The sequence below is a fragment of the Epinephelus lanceolatus genome, chromosome 21, assembly GCF_041903045.1.
Source record: "Epinephelus lanceolatus isolate andai-2023 chromosome 21, ASM4190304v1, whole genome shotgun sequence".
NCBI lineage: Eukaryota > Metazoa > Chordata > Actinopteri > Perciformes > Serranidae > Epinephelus > Epinephelus lanceolatus.
In genome coordinates, this window is record NC_135754.1 from 28,318,006 (window position 1) to 28,334,362 (window position 16,357).

At 35.7% G+C, this 16,357-nt stretch overlaps 1 protein-coding gene across 1 annotated transcript in view; it reads right to left on the reverse strand.

Annotated features, from left to right (window-relative positions):
- The window catches only part of LOC117246983 (neurotrypsin-like), a 48,823-nt gene that overhangs the window by 7,812 nt on the left and 24,654 nt on the right, over positions 1-16,357 (reverse strand). The window contains exons 3-7 of the mRNA XM_033611047.2: positions 13,561-13,803; positions 9,443-9,581; positions 9,184-9,362; positions 8,783-8,930; positions 20-198 (exon numbers count right to left, since the gene is read on the reverse strand). Coding sequence (XP_033466938.2) covers positions 20-198; positions 8,783-8,930; positions 9,184-9,362; positions 9,443-9,581; positions 13,561-13,803 — 888 coding nt within the window. The remainder of the gene's footprint in view (positions 1-19; positions 199-8,782; positions 8,931-9,183; positions 9,363-9,442; positions 9,582-13,560; positions 13,804-16,357) is intronic.

Consider the following 16,357-nt stretch of genomic DNA (forward strand, 5'->3'; position numbering starts at 1 on the left):
CCCTGTGTGTGTACTGTACCTGTATAAGGACTGCAGGAGACCCCAGCATCCTCCATGTGGTCACAGTTGTGCTGCTCCCAGTCACCATGGGGACACTGCTCCAGGAAGAGCTCGTTTCCGGTGCACTTCACAGCATCCAGCAGAATCGGACCCGAACCCTGACCGAAGTGAGCCCATGACCAGGCCTTCGCCACCCCACTGCAACACATGAACACATAAAAAACTTTGTCTCAATACTGTGTCCATTTCTTCCATTGTTAACAGAGATTGAAAGTAATTTTGAGATGGGAAAGACTAAAGAGTCAGGTTAAACATTTATATTAAAGTGTCAAATGACCTGATGAGCCATTGTTAGCAGTGCTTTAAAATATTAATAGAAATTTAAAGGGTGTCATTCTTCCATGAAAATATTATGATGTGAAAAATGTCATCGAAAAAAGGTCATTATAGAATATGTGAAAAAACGTACTTTAATTCATAGTATATAAAAAAACGTCAGAGTATAGCATGTTGTCCAAAAATCATCATAGCACATTATGTTGTCCAAAATCATGACATAATGTCATAGTGCAGTATGTCGTCCAAAATATGAAAAAGTCATCGTATAGCATGTCGTATGAACTCATGAAAAAAAATCACAGTATAGCATGTCGTCCAAAAATATGAAAAACAATCATAGTGTAGCAAGTTGTCCAAAAATACGAAAAAACATCATAGTATAGCATGTCGTCCAAAAACATGAAAAAAACGTCACAGTATAGCATGTCGTCCAAAAATATGAAAAAAAAGTCATAGTATAGTATGTTGTCCAAAAACATGAAAAAAAATGTCACAGTATAGTATGTCGTCCAAAAATATGAAAAAACGTCATAGTATAGTATGTCGCCCAAAAATATGAAAAAACGTCATAGTATAGCATGTCGTCCAAAAACATGAAAAAAACGTCACAGTATAGCATGTCGTCCAAAAATATGAAAAAAAAGTCATAGTATAGTATGTTGTCCAAAAATAAGAAAAAACGTCAAAGTATTGCATGTCGTCCAAAAATATGAAAAAACGTCATAGTATAGCATGTCGTCCAAAAATAGGAAAAAAAGTCATAGTATAGCATGTCGTCCAAAAATATGAAAAAACGTCATAGTATAGCATGTCGTCCAAAAATATGAAAAAAAATGTCACAGTATAGTATGTCTTCCAAAAATATGAAAAAACGTCATAGTATAGCATGTCGTCCAAAAATATGAAAAAAAGTCATAGTATAGTATGTCTTCCAAAAATATGAAAAAACGTCATAGTATAGCATGTCGTCCAAAAATATGAAAAAAAGTCATAGTATAGCATGTCTTCCAAAAATATGAAAAAACGTCATAGTATAGCATGTCGTCCAAAAATATGAAAAAACGTCATAGTATAGCATGTCGTCCAAAAATATGAAAAAAAAAACGTCATAGTATAGCATGTCGCCCAAAAATATGAAAAAACGTCATAGTATAGTATTTCGTCCAAAAATATGAAAAAAAGTCATAGTATAGTATGTCGTCCAAAAATATGAAAAAAAGTCATAGTATAGTATGTCGTCCAAAAATATGAAAAAATGTCATAGTATAGCATGTCGTCCAAAAATATGAAAAAAAAACGTCATAGTATAGCATGTCGCCCAAAAATATGAAAAAACGTCATAGAATAGTATTTCATCCAAAAATATGAAAAAAACGTCATAGTATAGTATGTCGTCCAAAAATATGAAAAAAAGTCATAGTATAGCATGTCGTCCAAAAATATGAAAAAAAACGTCAGTGTAGCATGTCGTCCAAAAATATGAAAAAACGTCATAGTATAGCATGTCGTCCAAAAATATGAAAAAACGTCATAGTAAAGCATGTCGTCCAAAAATATGAAAAAAAAAACGTCATAGTGTAGCATGTCGTCCAAAATTATGAAAAAAAAATGTCATAGTATAGTATGTCTTCCAAAAATATGAAAAAATGTCATAGTATAGCATGTCGTCCAAAAATATGAAAAAAAAAATGTCATAGTATAGCATGTCGTCCAAAAATATGAAAAAAAAACGTCATAGTATAGCATGTCGCCCAAAAATATGAAAAAACGTCATAGTATAGTATTTCGTCCAAAAATATGAAAAAAAGTCATAGTATAGTATGTCGTCCAAAAATATGAAAAAATGTCATAGTATAGCATGTCGTCCAAAAATATGAAAAAAAACGTCATAGTATAGCATGTCGCCCAAAAATATGAAAAAACGTCATAGCATAGTATTTCGTCCAAAAATATGAAAAAAACGTCATAGTATAGTATGTCGTCCAAAAATATGAAAAAATGTCATAGTATAGTATGTCGTCCAAAAATATGAAAAAATGTCATAGTATAGCATGTCGTCCAAAAATATGAAAAAAAAACGTCATAGTATAGCATGTCGCCCAAAAATATGAAAAAACGTCATAGCATAGTATTTCGTCCAAAAATATGAAAAAAACGTCATAGTATAGTATGTCGTCCAAAAATATGAAAAAAAGTCATAGTATAGCATGTCGTCCAAAAATATGAAAAAAAACGTCAGTGTAGCATGTTGTCCAAAAATATGAAAAAACGTCATAGTATAGCATGTCGTCCAAAAATATGAAAAAATGCCATAGTAAAGCATGTCGTCCAAAAATATGAAAAAAAAACGTCATAGTGTAGCATGTCGTCCAAAATTATGAAAAAAAATGTCATAGTATAGTATGTCTTCCAAAAATATGAAAAAATGTCATAGTATAGCATGTCGTCCAAAAATATGAAAAAAAAAAACGTCATAGTATAGCATGTCGCCCAAAAATATGAAAAAACGTCATAGTATAGTATTTCGTCCAAAAATATGAAAAAAACGTCATAGTATCGTATGTCGTCCAAAAATATGAAAAAAAAACGTCGTAGTATAGCATGTCGTCCAAAAATATGAAAAAAAAAACGTCAGTGTAGCATGTCGTCCAAAAATATGAAAAAACGTCATAGTATAGCATGTCGTCCAAAAATATGAAAAAAAACGTCAGTGTAGCATGTTGTCCAAAAATATGAAAAAACGTCATAGTATAGTATTTCGTCCAAAAATATGAAAAAAACGTCATAGTATCGTATGTCGTCCAAAAATATGAAAAAAAAAACGTCGTAGTATAGCATGTCGTCCAAAAATATGAAAAAAAAAACGTCAGTGTAGCATGTCGTCCAAAAATATGAAAAAACGTCATAGTATAGCATGTCGTCCAAAAATATGAAAAAACGTCATAGTAAAGCATGTCGTCCAAAAATATGAAAAAAAAAACGTCATAGTGTAGCATGTCGTCCAAAATTATGAAAAAAAAATGTCATAGTATAGTATGTCTTCCAAAAATATGAAAAAATGTCATAGTATAGCATGTCGTCCAAAAATATGAAAAAAAAAACGTCATAGTATAGCATGTCGCCCAAAAATATGAAAAAACGTCATAGTATAGTATTTCGTCCAAAAATATGAAAAAAAGTCATAGTATAGTATGTCGTCCAAAAATATGAAAAAATGTCATAGTATAGCATGTCGTCCAAAAATATGAAAAAAAACGTCATAGTATAGCATGTCGCCCAAAAATATGAAAAAACGTCATAGCATAGTATTTCGTCCAAAAATATGAAAAAAACGTCATAGTATAGTATGTCGTCCAAAAATATGAAAAAATGTCATAGTATAGTATGTCGTCCAAAAATATGAAAAAATGTCATAGTATAGCATGTCGTCCAAAAATATGAAAAAAAAACGTCATAGTATAGCATGTCGCCCAAAAATATGAAAAAACGTCATAGCATAGTATTTCGTCCAAAAATATGAAAAAAACGTCATAGTATAGTATGTCGTCCAAAAATATGAAAAAAAGTCATAGTATAGCATGTCGTCCAAAAATATGAAAAAAAACGTCAGTGTAGCATGTCGTCCAAAAATATGAAAAAACGTCATAGTATAGCATGTCGTCCAAAAATATGAAAAAAAACGTCAGTGTAGCATGTTGTCCAAAAATATGAAAAAACGTCATAGTATAGTATTTCGTCCAAAAATATGAAAAAAACGTCATAGTATCGTATGTCGTCCAAAAATATGAAAAAAAAAACGTCGTAGTATAGCATGTCGTCCAAAAATATGAAAAAAAAAACGTCAGTGTAGCATGTCGTCCAAAAATATGAAAAAACGTCATAGTATAGCATGTCGTCCAAAAATATGAAAAAACGTCATAGTAAAGCATGTCGTCCAAAAATATGAAAAAAACGTCATAGTATAGTATGTCGTCCAAAAATATGAAAAAATGTCATAGTATAGTATGTCGTCCAAAAATATGAAAAAATGCCATAGTATAGCATGTCGTCCAAAAATATGAAAAAAAAACGTCATAGTATAGCATGTCGCCCAAAAATATGAAAAAACGTCATAGCATAGTATTTCGTCCAAAAATATGAAAAAAACGTCATAGTATAGTATGTCGTCCAAAAATATGAAAAAAAACGTCAGTGTAGCATGTTGTCCAAAAATATGAAAAAACGTCATAGTATAGCATGTCGTCCAAAAATATGAAAAAACGCCATAGTAAAGCATGTCGTCCAAAAATATGAAAAAAAAAAACGTCATAGTGTAGCATGTCGTCCAAAATTATGAAAAAAAATGTCATAGTATAGTATGTCTTCCAAAAATATGAAAAAATGTCATAGTATAGCATGTCGTCCAAAAATATGAAAAAAAAAAAAACGTCATAGTATAGCATGTCGCCCAAAAATATGAAAAAACGTCATAGTATAGTATTTCGTCCAAAAATATGAAAAAAACGTCATAGTATCGTATGTCATCCAAAAATATGAAAAAAAAACGTCGTAGTATAGCATGTCGTCCAAAAATATGAAAAAAAAAACGTCAGTGTAGCATGTCGTCCAAAAATATGAAAAAACGTCATAGTATAGCATGTCGTCCAAAAATATGAAAAAATGTCATAGTATAGCATGTCGTCCAAAAATAGGAAAAAAAAAACGTCATAGTATAGCATGTCGCCCAAAAATATGAAAAAATGTCATAGCATAGTATTTCGTCCAAAAATATGAAAAAAACGTCATAGTATAGTATGTCGTCCAAAAATATGAAAAAAAGTCATAGTATAGCATGTCGTCCAAAAATATGAAAAAAAACGTCAGTGTAGCATGTCGTCCAAAAATATGAAAAAAACGTCATAGTATAGCATGTCGTCCAAAAATATGAAAAAACGTCATAGTAAAGCATGTCGTCCAAAAATATGAAAAAAAAACGTCATAGTGTAGCATGTCGTCCAAAATTATGAAAAAAAAGATAGTTTAGCATGTCGTCCGAGATAATGAAAAAACATCATAGTACATCCAACAATATGAAAAAACAGTCATAGTATAGCATGTCATCAAAAATCATGAAAAAAAAGTTCATGAAAAATGTCATAAAAAAGTCATAGTATACTATGTGATGAAAAATGTGATAAAAACGTCATAGGTTAGCATGTGACGAGTTCATCAAAAAAGGTCATAGTATAGTAAGTCATCAAAAAGTCATAGTATAATATGCTAAAAAAATTCACAGTACAGTATGTTATTCACCATATCAGGGAATCATGAATGTTTATAGAATATTTTATGGCCAAAGGTTTAAATGATGTAGTTGTGTTATTGGTCTGAATCATCTGCCTCGTTCTTAAAAAACAAAGCAAAGTACTAGCAACAGGAAAAAAGCACTCTTAAAATAAAGCAAAATAAATCAAATCATCCAAATAAATTATGAATAGCTCTTACAAGGATGTTCATGTGGTGATTATTTATTGATGCTGAAAGGCTACAAAAGCACTGTTGTGTGTGTGTGTTTGTGTGAGTCCATGCATTTGTGCTCCTGTGTACAGCTGAACTTGTTTGAGCTAAAAATAAAAACGGTGAAGCACAGAAAATACAGAATGACTCAGGAGAACCTGATCTTGGTCTGACTCATATTGTAAGAGACCAAAAAACTTATTAACTTACTATTATCATGAATAAATAAATAATCATATTTGAGAATTTAGAAGTATGATGAAATGAAGAATATAAATAATATATAATGCATAGTCCAAATTCCAATCCTGTATTCATGTGTTAATTATTGTCAAAAAAAAAAGTTATTGTATTTTCCTTTCCTGTGAAGTCTCAGCTGCATATTTATCCAATCAAATGTGATTTGTGTTAACTAGCTCACCCCAACAATCATATTAAATCCCATTTGACTGTTAGCTCGGGCTGTGGCTACAACAGAATCATAGTAGGACTTGGTTTGAATGTCAGTCTGCAAAAACCTTAAAAAGTGTGTAAATGACACACATACCTATTGAAGAAAAAAAAACCTATCCAGGTGGGAAAAAACAAATGTCTTCATTTTGTCTTTAAGTGTCAAAGCATGGTGTGCAGCTGTGTGAGAACCTGTGCGTCAGAACATCTATTATTTAGGAGCACAAACACGGATGGTGAGACGTCCCACAGTGTTTGAGGAGATGAAATGCAACCTAATGTTGAACATGGAGGGAGTTCTTTCTCTTCACAGCTATGGCTTCATCAGCAGTTTGACACTCAAAGTAGTCTGGGATGTTACACCTCCTCTACGGAGGGGATACGCTCTGTGTGTGTGGAGGGAAACACCTGCACAGATCCAAACATAATCTACCTGAACAGACGTGTTTACCAGGGATTTTCATTGCGTTTCTGACTACATGAAAAAAACCTTGATCCAAATGACACCCATGTGCTCTGTTCCAAAATGTTATTCACTCAAGAGCTTCAGGAAAATAGCTTAATTTAATTTGTTATTAGGCTTTTAAAGGAGAATGGCAGCCCTGTAAGGCGTCCCATTTATTATTCAAAATGACACAACATAGCATCATCCTCGTTTTCTACATCTAGGACAACACGTCTAATGCCCTTTGCACTCCACCTGTGATTGAGCATGAATAAGGATGGTCTTTTTGTTTTAGTATTTTTTTTATATATATGTTGTTTATATATATATATATATATATACATATATATATATGTATATATATATATATATATATATATATGTATATATATGTATGTATATATATATATATATATATATATATATATATATATATATATATATCTCAGATATATTTGTCACGCCCCTTGGCGTCTAATACCATATAATAAATAAATAAATAAATAAATAATAAAATAAAGTAATGTAATGCAACGCAAAGCGACACAACGCAACATAACACAACACAACGTAATATAGCACAATGTAACATAACGCAACGTGACATAAGGTAACGCAATGTAATGCAACGAAACGCAACGTAAACCAAGCCAACATAACCTGACATAACGCAACGTAATGCAACGTAATTCACGCAATGTTACAAAACGCTACGCAACGTATGCTACGCAACATACGCTACACAATGTATGCTACGCAACATACGCTACGCAACATATGCTACGCAACGTATGCTACGCAACATACGCTATGCAATGCAACACAATGTAACGCAACGCAACATTATGCAACACATCGCAACAGAACATAACACAATGTGACGCAATGTAAAACAACACAATGTAACGCAACATAACACAACACAATGCAACGTAAAGAAAGCGTATGACACCTATACATAAATTACATAACTTTCTGTTAAAACAACACTGACTTTTGGTTTCAAAGGGACACGAACTGCAGTCGCCTGGTTAAAAGTCTAGTTTTGTTTGACCCATCCACCTCTTACCGCTCTACGGAGACTTTCTCGCTTTTATACTACGTCAGTTTCTCTCAGCCTCAAGTATTGCCTCAGACGGGTTTATGTTTGAGTTACGTGAAAGCCCAGTGTGTCTCATTAATTTGTTACAAGGTGCCTTTATCGTCAATATCACACACCAAAGCATCGGTATTTGACACCCTGAGAATAAGAACGGGCTGTACGTAACCATCTACAGCACATGCTTATTGTGGGGATATTATATATGTATGGTGTCTATCTATCTATCTATCTATGAGTTAAGTTTTACATGTTTATTTCTCCCCCCATTAAAGAAAAGGCTGGTAATTTTTTCTACCTTTTTAGTGCCAACAAACCCTATGAAAAAACAAACAAAAACAAAAAATGTATCCTCTTCAAAGGTATTATTTGTGTAGTCAAAGTCTATTTGTCTGTGAAATTAAAGTTCATCGTTGTCCAGAAGCTATTAAAAACACACAGATGAGTCACACTGTCCCACTTGGTGACATGTTCCTTTATCACAATGAACACATACACTGCAGTTTATTTTGAGTCAATCCTACATACATCGTCCTGCCTCCCTAAAATCTGATGTGAAAACAGTCCCCAACAAATGCACTATTTACTCTGTTTGAGTAACATTTGATAAAAACTACGGCACCCAGCTGTTTTAGGATACTATTGAACCTTTTTTAAAAATGAAACTTTATATTTGTGATTAATGTCACCAGTACGAACCAATGGGCTAAAGACACTGTGATGAATCCAGAAATTATTATGAAACGACAAACACATTGTTGGCTTCAGTCTTTAGTGCGATTTGATGAAAAGTGCCAGCCTTATCCTTTAACGCAGCTCCCTCCACTGCTTCAAGTGTGATTTAATGTGTGAACCCTGTAGTCAGGAGCTACTAGGGAAGCATCTGTTTGAGAGAGGGGCTTAAATGTCACCACACGTGTTAACTTGGTGTGAAAAATTCCTGATATACATACCTGAAACCCAGCTGTCTGCACACCACCTCAGCATCTCTGTCGTCCCACTGGTCGTCACAGACGGAGCCCCACCTTCCTGCGTGAAACACCTCCACTCGACCTTCAAAGTCTTCCTCGCCTCCGACTAATCGCAGCGGCGGTCCACTGCCTGAAAGAGGATGTAGAAATATAGCAGTGTAGGTCAAACAGCATTCTTTCACATTTAATTCTCCTTTATTAACATTAACAAAGTAGGAATTAATAAAAAATAAACCATAAGTGTACAATAAAAGAGAAACAAATCATTTTCAATAAATGTTTTTCTCTCTAAATAAATAAATAAAAAGACAAATCTCTGTCTCTCAGGTGTGTGGGAAAATATTCAGGTCTGGTTGCCATGACACTGTGGAAGTCACACTGACCTTCTGGTGGCGCACACACCACTGCTGCCTCATTTCCATGGCTACAGTCACCAGTGACGAACGTCCTGCTCCGGCACTTACTCAGAGTGTTCTCGTCACCGCGGCAACCCAGACGCTCGTAGTGGAAGAGGCCAGAGCCTGAGCCGAACTGCGAGTGCTGCAGCGCCGTACCGATGTCCCTGTTGAAATAAAAATAAGAGCAAATGCATCGCAGCTGTGAAACATCAATACTGAATGAGGAGTTTTTGTTTTCTCTTACCCCAGGCCCAGCTGCCTGCAGATCACACTGGCGTCTCTGTCTGACCAGTGAGAGTCACACACTGCCCCCCACTGGCCATTCAGGTAGACCTCAACACGACCACTGCCAGAGGATGAGCTGCCCACCAAACGTGCCGCACCTAAAAATACAAACAGACGAAGGTGGTTTTATTCAGTAAATATTCACCAGCAGTCTGATGTTTATCTACAGTGTGCCGCAGTATAAATCTGTATCACAATTTCTTAATGGATTCATGGTTTAAAGCTGGATTAATAGATTTTTTTTGGCCACATGAGGGCAGCAGGACAACCTATAACAACGACACATACACCTCAACTGACCCCTTCCGATGCGAAGGAGCAACGGCTCTACTCGGAGCTCCCTCTGGATGTCCGAGCTCCTTACCCTATCACCTATCACTAAGGCTGAGCCCAGCCACCCGTTGGAGGAAACTCATTTCGGCCTCTTGTATCTGCGATCTTATTCTTTCGGTCTTTACCCAGAGCTCATGACCGTAGGTGGGGGTTCATCTTCCGGCTCAGCTCCCTCTTCACCACAACGGACCGGCACAGCGCCCGCATCACTGCAGAAGCTGCACCAAACTGTTGATCCATCTCATGCTCCATCTACCTTCACTCATGAACAAGAGCCCGAAATACTTGAAGTAACTTTCCCCCAACCCAGAGGGGGTAATCCACTGGTTTCCGGTAAAGAACCATGGCCACAGATTTGGAGATGATGAACTGGTCACTTCAGACCCTGAGCACCTCGCCCAGTATGGGGACACTTGGCCCCATACTTAACATGGACCCACCACCTACAGGGACAGAAATCAGGGTCTGGTGCATTTTGCCGGGCGGCAGGCAGGGGTGGGGTCCCAGGTGTGCTAATCCCTGGCGTCGCGGATATCTGGTTCTTCAGCTGCTAGATGCTCCACTGCTGTATGAGCTAGTCGCTAACTTTGTCTGTCTGTCCTTTGGTGTTGAGCATGTAAAGTACAGTGGGATTATAGGAGGGCTTTTAGCTGAAAATAGCTGCCTGCTGGAAACAAGGTTGATGGAAGCAAGTTGATGTGGGCGAGAAAGCTAAAAAGAATGATCCAAAATACAACAAAACACCCTGTAGAGGCCCAGACATACCCAACTGATATCAAAGAACTAGTGGCAACGAAGGCCAACTGTTACATCGCCTCACATTACCCATTTCTCAGCCAGAAAGTTACACTTGAACACACCGCAAAGACTACAGCCCACACATCGGCCAACTAGCACTGTAGTCTGCATTCGTCATTCAAAAAGGAAAACTGGAGGACCGGAGGGATTCAAGATGCTAGTTAGTCAGTTAGCATGTTAACAATACAACCCAATGTTTAAAGAACAAACAGTATTTACCTTGCGCTAGCGAACAATGACAAACAATCATGAACCATTTCAGCAAAAGAGCTCAACAGCTACAAAAAATAATCCTACCTAATGAAACAAGTTTGATTCCATCTCATGCCCTCTTGACTTCAACCATTTGTTTCCTTTCCTCACTTCTGTTTCTCTGAACTGCCAATCAAAATCGAAAGTGCTGAACTGACCAACAAGTGCCAATGGTGAGGGAAACACCGCAAAAACTATGGCAACAGATGCTCACCAACAGCCCTACATAGTCCATCGGCCCTGGAGCTTGGTCAGAATTTGCACATGTCAACAAGTTTTCTGCATCTTTTATGGTGTTTAATCTGAATTCATTTTAGAGCGCAGTTGAAATAGAATTGCCCAGTGTCTTACAAGAAATAGAACTGAATAGAATTTTGTACAGCAGAAATGTATTTTATGTTATTCTTTTATCATCTCACGACCCGTTATATTAATTAGGCAGCCCCTTGGAAGGAGTGCAGACTGCTCTACAGAGTAACTGATGATGACAATAATCTTAAGTTCTTCCTGTGTAATGCTGTTATGACTAATTTCCCCAGTACTGGAAACGTTTCATTGAAATTAAATTGGTTTTATTGGTGGAGGAGCATTACATTTATTTAATGAGTAGTAGTAGAAGTAGTAGTACTAGTAGTAGTAGAAGTAGTAGTAGTGGTAGTGGTAGTAGCAGTAGTAGTAGCTGTAGTAATAGTGGTGTTAGGGTTGTAGCAGTAAGTAGCAGTGGTCGTGGTTGTAGTACTAGCAACAGTAGTAGTAGTGGCAGCAACAGCTGTAGTAGTAGTAGTAGTAGTAGTAGTAGTGGTAGTAATAGTAGTAGTAGCAGCATAGTAGTAGTAGTAGTAGTAGTAGTAGTGGTAGTAATCGTTGTAGTAGTAGTAGCATAGTAGTAATAGTAGTGGTAGTAATAGTAGTAGTAGTAGTAGTAGCATAGTAGTAGTAGTAGTGGTGGTAGTAATAGTAGTAGTAGTAGTAGTAGTGGTGGTAGTAATAGAGGTAGTAGTAGCACAGTAGTAGTAGTAATGGTAGTAATAGTAGTAGTAGTAGTAGTAGTAGTAGCATAGTAGTAGTAGTAGTGGTAGTAGTAGTAGTAGCATAGCAGTAGTAGTAGTAGCATCGTAGTAGTAATGGTAGTAATAGTAGTAGTAGTAGTAGTAGCATAGTAGTAGTAGTAGTAGTAGTAGTGGCAGTAATAGTAGTAGTAGCAGCATAGTAGTAGTAGTAGTAGTAGTAGTAGTGGTAGTAATCGTTGTAGTAGTAGTAGCATAGTAGTAATAGTAGTGGTAGTAATAGTAGTAGTAGTAGTAGTAGCATAGTAGTAGTAGTAGTGGTGGTAGTAATAGTAGTAGTAGTAGTAGTAGTGGTGGTAGTAATAGAGGTAGTAGTAGCACAGTAGTAGTAGTAATGGTAGTAATAGTAGTAGTAGTAGTAGTAGTAGTAGCATAGTAGTAGTAGTAGTGGTAGTAGTAGTAGTAGCATAGCAGTAGTAGTAGTAGCATCGTAGTAGTAATGGTAGTAATAGTAGTAGTAGTAGTAGTAGCATAATAGTAGTAGTAGTAGTAGCAGCATAGTAGTAGCAGTAGTAGTAGTGGTAGTAATAGTAGTAGTAGTAGTAGCATAATAGTAGTAGTAGTAGTAGCAGCATAGTAGTAGCATAGTAGTAGTAGTAGTAGTAGTAGTAGTAGTACTGGTAGTAGCATAGTAGTAGTAGTAGTAGTAGTAGTAGTAGTAGTGGTAGTAGCATAATAGTAGTAGTAGTAGTAGTAGCAGTGGTAGTAGCATAGTAGTAGTAATGGTAGTAGTAGTAGCATAATAGTAGTAGTAGTAGTAGTAGCAGTGGTAGTAGCATAGTAGTAGTAATGGTAGTAGTAGTAGCATAATAGTAGTAGTAGTAGTAGCAGCATAGTAGTAGCATAGTAGTAGTAGTAGTAGTAGTAGTACTGGTAGTAGCATAGTAGTAGTAGTAGTAGTGGTAGTAGCATAATAGTAGTAGTAGTAGTAGCATAGTAGTAGTAGTAGTAGTAGTGGTAGTAGCATAATAGTAGTAATAGTAGTAGCATAGTAGTAGTAGTAGTAGTAGCATAGTAGTAGTAGTAGTAGTAGTAGTGGTAGTACTGGTAGTAGCATAGTAGTAGTAGTAGTAGTGGTAGTAGCATAATAGTAGTAGTAGTAGTAGCATAGTAGTAGTAGTAGTAGTAGTGGTAGTAATAGTAGTAGCATAGTAGTAGTAGTAGTAGTAGCATAGTAGTAGTAGTAGTAGTAGTAGTGGTAGTAATAGTAGTAGCATAGTAGTAGTAGTAGAAGTAGTGGTAGTAGCATAGTAGTAGTAGTAGTAGTAGCATAGTAGTAGTAGTAGTAGTAGTGGTAGTAATAGTAGTAGCATAGTAGTAGTAGTAGTAGTAGCATAGTAGTAGTAGTAGTAGTGGTAGTAGTAATAGTAGTAGCATAGTAGTAGTAGTAGAAGTAGTGGTAGTAGCATAGTAGTAGTAGTAGTAGTAGCATAGTAGTAGTAGTAGTAGTAGTGGTAGTAATAGTAGTAGCATAGTAGTAGTAGTTATAGTAGTAGTAGTAGTAGTGGTAGAAGTAGTGGTAGTTATAGTAGTAGTAGTAGTAGTGGTAGAAGTAGTGGTAGTTATAGTAGTAGTAGTATTATAAATGATCCTGTGTCAGTGACATCCTGGTGATCCGTGGTCATACCCTGGTGGCAGTCGCAGTAGGCCCATCCGATGGCTCCAGAGTTTTGTCTGAAGAAACACCAGGGGTTGGACTCTCGGTCCGGGTTCCTGCAGTAGCTGTGGTCGCCCAGCCCTCGGCCCGGGTACTGCATGACGTAGTCTGGAAACTCAGTCCACTTCAGACAGGGGGCGCCAGAGTCCGTCTGAGACACGGTGCCATTGTAGTATCCCAATTCTGTGAATCCCTCAGAGCAGGACAGAGGCACTGCACAAAGAGAAGGAGGGAAGGGGAGGGGAGGGAGTGAGTAAACGTTGAGGAAGATGGGAGAATAAGATGTTTTGGATGAAAGGAGGAGGATTTGGGTCAGAGAGGACAATGTGAATAAAAGGGAGTGAAAGTTTATGAGAAGTGAGAGGAAAAGAGGAGTGGAATTGCTCTTATCCAAATCACATTATCCCCATGTCTGCATTTTATCTCTGCATAAAGGCTTTCATGGATGATTTCCATATGCTGTCCACTGCCACAGCAGGATTCTTCCTAATGCATTTACTCCCACTGATCCACGCTGAACTGGTGAAATTTCCATAACCTTAAAGCACCCCATACTCAACATGGTGGTGATCAGACACTTCCAGTAATCTTCTCAGAGAAGGAGAAGTGTGTGAGTGAAGCTTAGACGGACTGAGAGAGAAACTGCTGACATCAAAGTGAAGCGAAATTAGGCCACAAAATACAGAGCAGGTTATATACTGCGGCCCAATAAAAGCTTACATCACGCATTAATGAAAAGAAATTATACTGCAGATTTTAACAAGCAGACTGGTACACATACAGACACACTAATGCACTCTGAGGTCGTTCACACTAGATTTATAGAGCGAGGATGGCAGATCAGACAGAGAACCTCTGTGTCCTTGTTTATAGGACGTCTTTGTAATGTAAATTATGAACCAGATTTCCTGACAATCCATCCAACGGTTGGTGAGATATTTCAATAAGAGCCAAAAGTACCTGCTGAAAACATTTAGAGGGAAAATCAGAGAATCATCAGTCATTAGGATTCATCCTCTGGGAACCCTACATGTTTGCACTAAATTTATGACAATCCAACAGTTTTTGAGATAATTAAAAACATTAGATCACAAAAATGTCATTAGTTTACTCATTTATTTGTTTTCTAATTATTAATTTTTTTGTTTTCTAATTATCATTCATTTGCATATTTCTTATTTTTCTTGTTAATTTCTTGTTTATTTTCCTCGTGTTTTTTCTTTTAATGTATACTTCTTTTTTTCTTGCTTATTCATTTTTTCTTGTTTATACCCTCCCCCTTTTTCTTGTTTATTCCTCTTGTTTATTTCTTTTTTGTATACTTCTTTTTTATTTTTTTCTTGTTTATACCCTCCCCCTTTTTTCATGTTAATTTTTTTGTTTACTTCTTTTTTTCATGTTTATTTCTCGTTTATTTCTTTTTTCTTGTTTATACCCTTCCCCCTTTTTTTGTTTATTTGCTTTTTGTTTACTTCTTTTATCTTGTTTATTTTTTTTCTTGTTTATACCCTTCCCCCTTTTTTTGTTTATTTCCTTTTTGTTTACTTCTTTTATCTTGTTTATTTTTTTTTCTTGTTTATACCCTCCCCATTTTTCTTGTTTATTCCTCTTTGGTTTATTTCTTTTTTCCTTGTTTATTTCTTTCATTTACTTCTTTTTTTGTTTATTTTTTCTTGTTTATACCCTCCCCCTTTTTTCTTGTTTATTTCTTTTTTGTTTACTCCTTTCTTTTTCTTGTTCATACTTCTTTTCCTTTTCCTTGTTTTTTCTTGTTTACTTCTTTTTTCTTGTTTAATTTTTTATATTTGTCTTCTTTCTTGTTTATTTCATTTTCTTGTTCTTTTTCCTGTTAATTTCTTTTTTCTTGTGTATATCCTCTGCCTTTTTTGTTGTTTATTTCTTTGTTGTTTACTTCTTTTTTTGTTCATTTTTTCGTGTTTATAGAATCACCCTATTACTTGTTTATTTTTTTGTTTGTACCCTTTCTTGTTTGTACCCTCCCATTTCTTCTTGTCTATTTCTTTTTTGTTTACTCATTTTTTCTTATTTAGTTCTTTTTTGTTTACTTCTTTTTTCTTAATTTACTTTTCTTGTTTCACTTTTCATATTTATGTCTTTTTCCTTGTTCATTTAATTTTCTTGTTCTTTTTTCTTGTTTATTTCTCTTCTTTTCTTGTATTTTAGTTTTCCTATTTCTTTTTTGTCATGGTTCATTCCCTTTTTCATGTCAGTTTTTTTCTTGTTTATTTCTTTTTCCCTGTTTATTTATTTTCCTTGTTCATTTATAACCGTTTCCCTTTTTTTCTTGTTTTTTTTTGTTCCCTCGATTGCTTCCATCTTTTCTTGTGGCTACTCTTCATCCCACCTGTCACTGTGCCCTTTTCCCCTTATTTATTTCTTCATTTTCTTGCTTCCTTCTATCCTTTATTTTCCTCCAATCGTAAGTCATCTTATCTGAAAGCATTAAAATTCCCCAAACCAGGGGGAAAAAACACTGCGTGTTAATTCTTACTTGTAATGACACTGTCTCTGAAGGATTTTAGTCTTTCTCTGCACACAGTGAGGCTTTAACAGTTTTTTGAGGCCAAGCGGCTACTAAACTATGATTAATGGCAGAGGTGCTTCAGTAACCAGCAACAGTCTTATCTCCTCGACACACACAGCTTGGCCGCCCTGGAACATTATCTACGCAGTGCAACCCTCGTGCCCAACTTGCACTCTAACACACATACACACTCACAAATTTGCTGCATAGTGGCCAAGACAG